General features: G+C 46.3%; 3 protein-coding genes across 3 annotated transcripts; 1 reads left to right on the forward strand and 2 right to left on the reverse strand.

The window, feature by feature from the left end:
• Nucleotides 1-161: 161 nt before the first annotated feature.
• TREMEDRAFT_66595 (uncharacterized protein) lies at nt 162-2584 on the reverse strand (the record flags this gene model as incomplete). Its single annotated transcript, XM_007008622.1, has 8 exons — nt 162-234; nt 275-687; nt 729-1200; nt 1245-2003; nt 2113-2178; nt 2220-2370; nt 2434-2541; nt 2582-2584. Coding segments are annotated over 8 exons (2045 nt in total), but the record flags the coding sequence as incomplete, so codon positions are not given.
• A 448-nt stretch (nt 2585-3032) lies between these two features.
• On the forward strand, nt 3033-3461 carry TREMEDRAFT_66596 (uncharacterized protein; the record flags this gene model as incomplete). The annotated part of the gene is made up of 2 exons (XM_007008623.1): nt 3033-3310; nt 3359-3461. The coding sequence occupies 2 exons, from the start codon at nt 3033-3035 to the stop codon at nt 3459-3461; spliced, it is 381 nt and encodes a 126-aa protein (XP_007008685.1).
• A 140-nt stretch (nt 3462-3601) lies between these two features.
• On the reverse strand, nt 3602-4196 carry TREMEDRAFT_66597 (uncharacterized protein; the record flags this gene model as incomplete). The annotated part of the gene is made up of 3 exons (XM_007008624.1): nt 3602-3897; nt 3948-4094; nt 4142-4196. 3 exons carry the CDS (start codon nt 4194-4196, stop codon nt 3602-3604), a joined length of 498 nt encoding a protein of 165 aa, XP_007008686.1.
• Between the last annotated feature and the right edge of the window lie 5570 nt (nt 4197-9766).

A 9766-nucleotide genomic window follows, 5' to 3' on the forward strand; every position in this document is an offset into this window, starting at 1 on the left:
TGTGATATCTTGATACCAGGACTATTCTCCCATTGATGAAGAAGACATTCCTCTGTCCCAAGCTGTTACTGATCTTGTGAACCATAAGTTCAGTCCTTCTTGCTGGTGCCCCATAGGTGAGATGGATAAGGACAGCCAGCTTGTCCATGAAGGAAGCACACTTTTGGAGATACTGGTGAAGCTGGTCCACTCTCCATAAGGGCACTTTGTCTAGGAGACCTTGGGTGAATACCACTGACAGTCAGCTCATGGCAGTCCTCAAGATACAGCATACCTGATTGTTCCTCATCTTCCAATATATGCTGCACCAACCTCCACCTGCTTGCCTTGAATGGGTTGGTCTCCTCTTCCACAAAATTATATCCCCCTTCATCCAGACTTGGATGGTCCACAATCTCCCCCAATGGAGGGCAGGGAAAATGTGCCAGTGGCAGATTGAGGAGAAGGTTTTCTTCAAAGTATTCAGTCATGTCCTTTTCCAGCCTGTGAATGCCCTCCTTGAGGTTCTCCAATTCCAGTCTCTCACCATTCACCACCAAAAGGGTCTTCTGTGTGTTCCTCCAGTACACATTTGGCAGGTCTGGCTGACTGAATGCCATGTGGTTGATGAGGGCCTTGCTGGACAGCAGTGATGAGAATGGTGATAGTCTACCTGCATGGAGAACTGAGACCTCCTGTCTGATCAGACTGGCTGTCAGTGACACTCAGCTGGGAGTGGTAAATCTCACCTCTCCAACTCCTCACTAGAGAGCCAGTCTCCCTCCTCGTCCAACCTGGCTTGAATTTGTCTCATTACAACTCCTTTGAACCCCCATTGAAGCATTGCCAGCTTGGGGGTCATGTCCCTTGGTCCACAGAAATGTCCATCTGGTAGGAGGTTGACTAGGGTGTGGAAACAGATGAGAGCATACTGGTGTGGATCCCTGACAGCTTGAGGAGGAGAGAATGTGAGGAGTGAGTGTGCCAGAGCATGGAAGATGGGGTTGAACCTTTCCTGGTCTTCTCCATCTTCAAGGACCAAGTGGAGATCTTGACAAAATGCTTGCTGTTGAGAGGTGAGGGGAAGCACATAGGAAGGGTGATCTCCCTTTACCACTCTGAGCAGGAAACAGAACAGCCTGCTGAAAAAGGTTGTGTATTTCTGGAAGCTTTCAGGGTTCTGCAGTGCTTTGTAAGGATCATGGTTGTATTTGGAATCAGCTTGTGCCAAGTCAAGGACATGACTCACTGCTCTGGTGTCTCACTGTTCAACCACTGGAGGATCACCTCATTTGGAGTCTTCTTGACAACCTCCTCCACCTCTTTGAAATACCCCTTGACCATTCTCTTCAGCCTGTGAAGATGCTCTTCATCCACCCTGGGCCCAGCTACCAAACTGGAAAGCAGTACTGGATCATGCCCCTCCACATGTCTCATCCACCCAAGCCTCCTCATCAATGGAGAATACTCCTTCTCTCCCAAAGCCTCAATGGGTTGTGTCTTGGGCTGAGGAGGTAGAGATTGCAGGAATCTGGAGTAGAGTGTGTCTCCCACAATAGCATGGTCTGGTTGTTGAACTGGGAAGAATACCCTGGTCCCTTGAGAGTATAGACACTGTAGCTGGGTGTTTGAGGAATGATCCTTGTAAGGGTTGCCTTTGTGTTGTCTGGAAAAGTGGTTTTTCATGGTGTTGAGAGCAGGACAGCAGAATCTGCAGAGATGACATGAAAACCCCTCTTGGATGGGGAGTAAAGGTAGGGCTACCATGGGCTGACTGTTGGTAAAGCTGGGGAGTGGAGGGTGACTCCCAGTGTGAGGGGTGTAGGTAGCCAGGATGTCCAGGATATCTTGAGGGGTGGTGGGAAGAGAGTGTTGTTGACAATGAGCCAAGAGATGGGAACCTCTGACACCATTCTTGCAGATGGTGCAGATGAAGACTTGAAGGATAGAATGATAGGCCAGACCATGGGTAGTCAGGACTGGTTCTTGGTTGAGAGGGATGTGGTACTTGTTTTGGTCTTGATCTGGAGGTCAGAGGACAGCTGAAACTTCCAAGAAGAGAGGAGAGGTACAGTAGCTTAATGTGGAAAACCTAGCTGGGAGGCTGGCTGGAGTGTGAAGTGTTTGGCTCACCTGGGATATAGAGGATCTGTTGTCTTTCTGGCTCATCTTTGGGATCAAGACTGATCAAATCTTCATCTGACATGTCAGCAGGTTTTCAACTTCTGAACAGAACTCACTGGATAACTCTCTGACATGGGATGCAGCATGAGCCAACATGGGGAGATGCTTGGTGCTGGTAAAGGGACATCCTGACACACAGGTGAATTTGGAATGGGGTCCCAGCCTTGTCTGATGTAGGAAAGGTTGGGTATCTCCTTTGAAAACAAGCTGTTGGTCAGCATCAACCCTATCTCTCAACCAGAAATGTTTGAGGGAGTGGAGATAACTCACAGCTATGTCATAGGGATGCTGCATAGCTAGATGTGAACCATAATTAGAGTGTGTTGCACAGAACTTGCTGCAAAGGGAGCAGATGAATGTTCCTTGAAGCTTGAAAGACTGCTGGTCAGCTTGGCAGGGATGTGAGGTACAGACTGACCATTTTGACTTATGATTTGAGGTCTGCTTGAGATGAATATTGTACTGAGCAAAAGAGCAGAATCAGAGTAGTTGTAGAAATTTCATGGTTGGGATATGGAGATATGGAGATATGGAGATATGGAGATGATGCAATGTGGCAGTCTGGGTAGAGTTCTGTGAAACTTTGCAGCCAGCTCTCTAGAGACAACCTCAGACTTCCTTCCCACCTCATCCTGTCTATCATGGTCAACCCTCAGCCATCTATGATTCAGCTACAGATCAAGACCTCTATCCAAGGTACTCAATACTCAGGAGTCTGCCATCTCCAACCAGCCCAGCCAGAACTTACTGCTCAAGTACCATCCCCTCAGCAATCATACCTCCAGGATACTCCTGTTGTTCCACCTCCCCTTTCTCACCCTTCCAGAAACAATACCACTTCTTGTCACTTCTTTGGGCCTAGCTACTACATGCCTCAACTCTCTCCCAGACCTCAAGTGGAACCTCCCCAACAGTTGGAGACCCAGGCAGAGATATTCAACAGGCAGGACAGGGAAGGAGTGGCAGAGAGCAGTAGTGCAGGGAGGAAAAGATCTGTGATGAGTGAGAAGGCAAAGGCAGAAAAAAGGGAGAAGGAGAGAATTAGAAAGGCAAAGCAAAGAGCTAGGAAGAGGGAGATGAGAGCTAAGCAAGTAAAGGAAGAGGTTGGCTCTAGCAACACTGGCAAGGGCAAGGGAAAAGGCAAGGAGTAGAAGTAGGTCTTTATATTGAAATCTGACTGTTGACTGACCACCAGAGCAGAAGAGATGTCTGAAAAGAGGATTACTTTCAAGAGGTGTAGAAATGTCATTGCAAGAGATCCAACTGGTTCAGTAGCTCATCATACTAAAATCAAATGATGCATCCATATTCTTGATTTGGGAAGAGGCATCTGTATCCATTTGGATAAAATGATCTGCCATGATGGATTGAAGGAACTTATTTTTGAGAGGACTGTTCATGAGCCTTCACCATATCAGAACAGACCAGGATACATACTTCAAAGTTCAGTACCCATTAACCTCAAAACATAATAGCAAAGCCTTGAGGCATGTCCATCTGGTACATGCTGATACAGTGCCATGAAGAACTGTGACACTGCTTCCAAACCTCTGCTCTCCATGAGCCTCCACAGGTAAAACTGGAGTTGACCTGGGTCTATCACATTGAGAGAATGATTGACCCCCCTGAAATCACACCATTCCCAGAACACACCAATGATCTCCAATCTGAGTAGCAGCAGATTGACATGGGCATGGAGAGAGACATTGGGTGAGCCAGGAAGGGAAACATGGGCTATCAATCAGCTTTCAAGATCAGCTTCCACTTGGTGGGGAGAAACTCACACCAGCATCCTGCTATAGTTGGCTCTATTGACCCCTGAAGCATAGACAGGCAGAAGCTAACTTGAAAGTCATTCAGATAAGGTAGATCTGAAGTTGACAGGAGATGCTCATGAAAGGTGGCCCAGCCTACTTCCATGCTTGTGATATCTGATATCAGTGCTGCAAGCTGAATAGTACTCTGCAATGCAACTTACAATTGCCATTTACATCTGCTCTCAGTGGGGTGTTCACTTGATAGTATGCTGGCATGATGGGGGTGAGAGAAAGATCCACACCAAAGCTGGGTAGGTGTCTGGCATGCACAGGCAAAGGTGTTTGAAGGTGATTCATAGTGGCCTGGGAGTTGTGATATGTGGCACTTGGGTTTTCAGAAGTGAAAAAGTGTCTTTCCATCCTCTGTGCCTACAGACCTGTCAAAACCCCTAGTTAGGTGCTGCTAAAGACAGATTCCAAAAGCCCTGGGTGTCAGCTACATCTGGGTGAAGAGAAAACCTCAAGATGTGCAGTATTGCAGTAGATGGACCCCCAGTGACTATTGAGGGGTCCATTCTGACCCCCCCAGTGACTCCCCCAACAAGCCTTTTTTGATGAAAAAAGATAAGTCTTTCCTTTCTGATACATACAGGTCAGTCAAAAGCCCCACATAAGCTCTGCTGAAGACCAATTCTGAAAGCCCTTGATGTCAGCTACATCCTGGTGAAGAGAAAACCTCAAGATGTGCAGTATTGCACCAGATAGACCCCCAGTGACTATTGGGGGGTCCATTTTGACCCCCCAGTGACTCCCCCACCCAGGCTTTTTCAAAGTGAAGAGGCTGTATTTTCTCTTCTGATGCATTCAGTTTTGTCAAAACCCCCACATAAGCTCCCCTGAAGATAGATTCTGAAAGCCCTTGATGTCAGCTACATCCTGGTGAAGAGAAAAGCTCAAGATGTGCAGTATTGCACCAGATAGACCCCCAGTGACTATTGGGGGGTCCATTTTGACCCCCCAGTGACTCCCCCACCCAGGCTTTTTCAAAGTGAAGAGGCTGTTTTTTCTCTTCTGATGCATACAGTCTTGTCAAAACCCCCACATAGGCTCTGCTGAAGACAGATTCTGAAAGCCCTGGATGTCAGCTACATCCTGGTGAAGAGAAAAGCTCAAGATGTGCAGTATTGCACCAGATAGACCCCCAGTGACTATTGGGGGGTCCATTTTGACCCCCCAGTGACTCCCCCACCCAGGCTTTTTCAAAGTGAAGAGGCTGTTTTTTCTCTTCTGATGCATACAGTTTTGTCAAAACCCCCACAGAAAGCGTCACCAAACATAATTCTGAAAGCCCTGGATGTCAGCTACATCCTGGTGAAGAGAGAACCTCAAGAAGTGCAGTATTGCACCAGATAGACCCCCAGTGACTATCGGGGGGAGGCCCCCAGCAGGGTGGGGCAGTCACTGGGCCCCCCCAGTGACCGCAGAATATTGTTAGAGACTGTCTGAAAAGGAATCAACCCTGTACGTTCAGCCGTGTCGATTCTAATTGATTTCGAAATCCATGTACTATTGAAATTTGAATAAGACCAGGTGTGTGTTACTGCTCGTGCCCAAGGGATCTCAGGGCTGTCAAAACTGATTTAAGGGCTTTTCACATGCATTCTGAGACTGTCTCAAAAGGAATCAACCCTGTACGTTCAGCCGTGTCGATTCTAATTGATTTCGTAATCCATGTACTATTGAAATTTGAATAAGCGCAGGTACGTGTTACCACTTGTGACTGAGGGATCTCAGGGCTGTCAGTCCACTTCAGGCACCTACTTTGGCCCATTCTCAGACTGTCTCAAAAAGAATCAACCCTGTACGTTCAGCCGTGTCGATTCTAATTGATTTCATAATCCATGTACTATTGAAAATTGAATAAGCGCAGGTGCGTGTTACCACTCGTGATTGAGGGAACTCAGGGCTGTCAGAACTGATTTAAGGGCTTTTCAGAGGCATTCTGAGACTGTCTCAAAAGGAATGAACCCTGTACGTTCAGCCGTGTCGATTCTAATTGATTTCGTAATCCATGTACTATTGAAATTTGAATAAGACCAGGTGTGTGTTACTGCTCGTGACTGAGGGATCTCAGGGCTGTCAGTCCACTTCAGGCACCTACTTTGGCCCATTCTGAGACTGTCTCAAAAGGAATCAACCCTGTACGTTCAGCCATGTCGATTCTAATTGATTTCGTAATCCATGCACTATTGAAAATTGAATAAGCGCAGGTACGTGTTACCACTCGTGACTGAGGGATCTCAGGGCTGTCAGTCCGCTTCAGGCACCTACTTTGGCCCATTCTGAGACTGTCTCAAAAGGAATCAACCCTGTACGTTCAGCCGTGCCGGTTCTAATTGATTTCGTAATCCATGTACTATTGAAATTTGAATAAGCCCAGGTGCGTGTTACCACTCGTGATTGAGGGAACTCAGTGCTGTCAGAACTGATTTAAGGGCTTTTCAGAGGCATTCTGAGACTGTCTCAAAAGGAATCAACCCTGTACGTTCAGCCGTGCCGGTTCTAATTGATTTCGTAATCCATGTACTATTGAAATTTGAATAAGACCAGGTGTGTGTTACTGCTCGTGCCCGAGGGATCTCAGGGATGTCAGAACTAATTTAAGGGCTTCACAGAGGCATTATGAGACTGTCTCAAAAGGAATCAACCCTGTACGTTCAGCCGTGCCGGTTCTAATTGATTTCGTAATCCATGTACTATTGAAATTTGAATAAGACCAGGTGTGTGTTACTGCTCGTGCCCGAGGGATCTCAGGGATGTCAGAACTAATTTAAGGGCTTTTCAGAGGCATTATGAGACTGTCTCAAAAGGAATGAACCCTGTACGTTCAGCCGTGTCGATTCTAATTGATTTCGTAATCCATGCACTATTGAAAATTGAATAAGCGCAGGTATGTGTTACCACTCGTGACTGAGGGATCTCAGGGCTGCCAGAACTGATATAAGGGCTTTTCATAGGCATTCTGAGACTGTCTCAAAAGGAATCAACCCTGTACGTTCAGCCGTGCCGGTTCTAATTGATTTCGTAATCCATGTACTATTGCAATTTGAATAAGCGCAGGTACGTGTTACCAGTCGTGACTGAGGGATCTCAGGGCTGTCAGAACTAATTTAAGGGCTTTTCAGAGGCATTCTGAGACTGTCTCAAAAGGAATCAACCCTGTACATTCAGCCGTGTCGATTCTAATTGATTTCGTAATCCATGTACTATTGAAATTTGAATAAGACCAGGTGTGTGTTACTGCTTGTGACTGAGGGAACTCAGGGCTGTCAGTCCACTTCAGGCACCTACTTTGGCCCAATCTGTGACTGTCTCAAAAGGAATCAACCCTGTACGTTCAGCCGTGTCGATTCTAATTGATTTCATAATCCATGTACTATTGAAAATTGAATAAGCGCAGGTGCGTGTTACCACTCGTGACTGAGGGATCTCAGGGCTGCCAGAACTGATATAAGGGCTTTTCATAGGCATTCTGAGACTGTCTCAAAAGGAATGAACCCTGTACGTTCAGCCGTGTCGATTCTAATTGATTTCGTAGTCCATGCACTATTGAAAATTGAATAAGCGCAGGTACGTGTTACCACTCGTGACTGAGGGATCTCAGGGCTGCCAGAACTGATATAAGGGCTTTTCATAGGCATTCTGAGACTGTCTCAAAAGCAATCAACCCTGTACGTTCAGCCGTGCCGGTTCTAATTGATTTCGTAATCCATGTACTATTGAAATTTGAATAAGACCAGGTGTGTGTTACTGCTCGTGACTGAGGGAACTCAGGGCTGTCAGTCCACTTCAGGCACCTACTTTGGCCCATTCTGAGACTGTCTCAAAAGGAATGAACCCTGTACGTTCAGCCGTGTCGATTCTAATTGATTTCGTAATCCATGTACTATTGAAATTTGAATAAGCCCAGGTGCGTGTTACCACTCGTGACTGAGGGATCTCAGGGCTGTCAGAACTGATTTAAGGGCTTTTCAGAGGCATTCCGAGACTGTCTCAAAAGGAATCAACCCTGTACGTTCAGCCGTGTTGATTCTAATTGATTTCGTAATCCATGTACCATTGAAATCTGAATAACCCCAGGTGTGTGTTACTGCTTGTGACTGAGTGATCTCAGGGCTGTCAGAACTGATTTAAGGGCTTTTCAGAGGCATTCTGAGACTGTCTCAGAAGAAATGAACCCTGTACCTTCAGCCGTGTCGATTCTAATTGATTTCGTAATCCATGTACTATTGAAATTTGAATAAGCCCAGGTGCGTGTTACCACTCGTGACTGAGGGATCCCAGGGCTGTCAGTCCACTTCAGGCACCTACTTTGGCCCATTCTGAGACTGTCTGAAAAGGAATCAACCCTGTACGTTCAGCCGTGCCGGTTCTAATTGATTTCGTAATCCATGTACTATTGAAAATTGAATAAGCCCAGGTGCGTGTTACCACTCGTGATTGAGGGAACTCAGGGCTGTCAGAACTGATTTAAGGGCTTTTCAGAGGCATTCTGAGACTGTCTCAAAAGGAATGAACCCTGTACGTTCAGCCGTGTCGATTCTAATTGATTTCGTAATCCATGCACTATTGAAAATTGAATAAGCGCAGGTGCGTGTTACCACTCGTGACTGAGGGATCTCAGGGCTGCCAGAACTGATATAAGGGCTTTTCATAGGCATTCTGAGACTGTCTCAAAAGGAATCAACCCTGTACATTCAGCCGTGTCGATTCTAATTGATTTCGTAATCCATGTACTATTGAAATTTGAATAAGACCAGGTGTGTGTTACTGCTTGTGACTGAGGGATCTCAGGGCTGTCAGTCCACTTCAGGCACCTACTTTGGCCCAATCTGTGACTGTCAGTCCACTTCAGGCACCTACTTTGGCCCATTCTGAGACTGTCTCAAAAGGAATCAACCCTGTACGTTCAGCCGTGCCGGTTCTAATTGATTTCGTAATCCATGTACTATTGCAATTTGAATAAGCGCAGGTACGTGTTACCAGTCGTGACTGAGGGATCTCAGGGCTGTCAGAACTAATTTAAGGGCTTTTCAGAGGCATTCTGAGACTGTCTCAAAAGGAATCAACCCTGTACATTCAGCCGTGTCGATTCTAATTGATTTCGTAATCCATGTACTATTGAAATTTGAATAAGACCAGGTGTGTGTTACTGCTTGTGACTGAGGGAACTCAGGGCTGTCAGTCCACTTCAGGCACCTACTTTGGCCCAATCTGTGACTGTCTCAAAAGGAATCAACCCTGTACGTTCAGCCGTGTCGATTCTAATTGATTTCATAATCCATGTACTATTGAAAATTGAATAAGCGCAGGTGCGTGTTACCACTCGTGACTGAGGGATCTCAGGGCTGCCAGAACTGATATAAGGGCTTTTCATAGGCATTCTGAGACTGTCTCAAAAGGAATGAACCCTGTACGTTCAGCCGTGTCGATTCTAATTGATTTCGTAATCCATGCACTATTGAAAATTGAATAAGCGCAGGTGCGTGTTACCACTCGTGACTGAGGGATCTCAGGGCTGCCAGAACTGATATAAGGGCTTTTCATAGGCATTCTGAGACTGTCTCAAAAGGAATGAACCCTGTACGTTCAGCCGTGTCGATTCTAATTGATTTCGTAGTCCATGCACTATTGAAAATTGAATAAGCGCAGGTACGTGTTACCACTCGTGACTGAGGGATCTCAGGGCTGCCAGAACTGATATAAGGGCTTTTCATAGGCATTCTGAGACTGTCTCAAAAGCAATCAACCCTGTACGTTCAGCCGTGCCGGTTCTAATTGATTTA

This window comes from Tremella mesenterica (assembly GCF_000271645.1).
Source record: "Tremella mesenterica DSM 1558 unplaced genomic scaffold TREMEscaffold_30, whole genome shotgun sequence".
In the NCBI taxonomy this organism is placed as follows: Eukaryota; Fungi; Basidiomycota; class Tremellomycetes; order Tremellales; family Tremellaceae; genus Tremella; species Tremella mesenterica.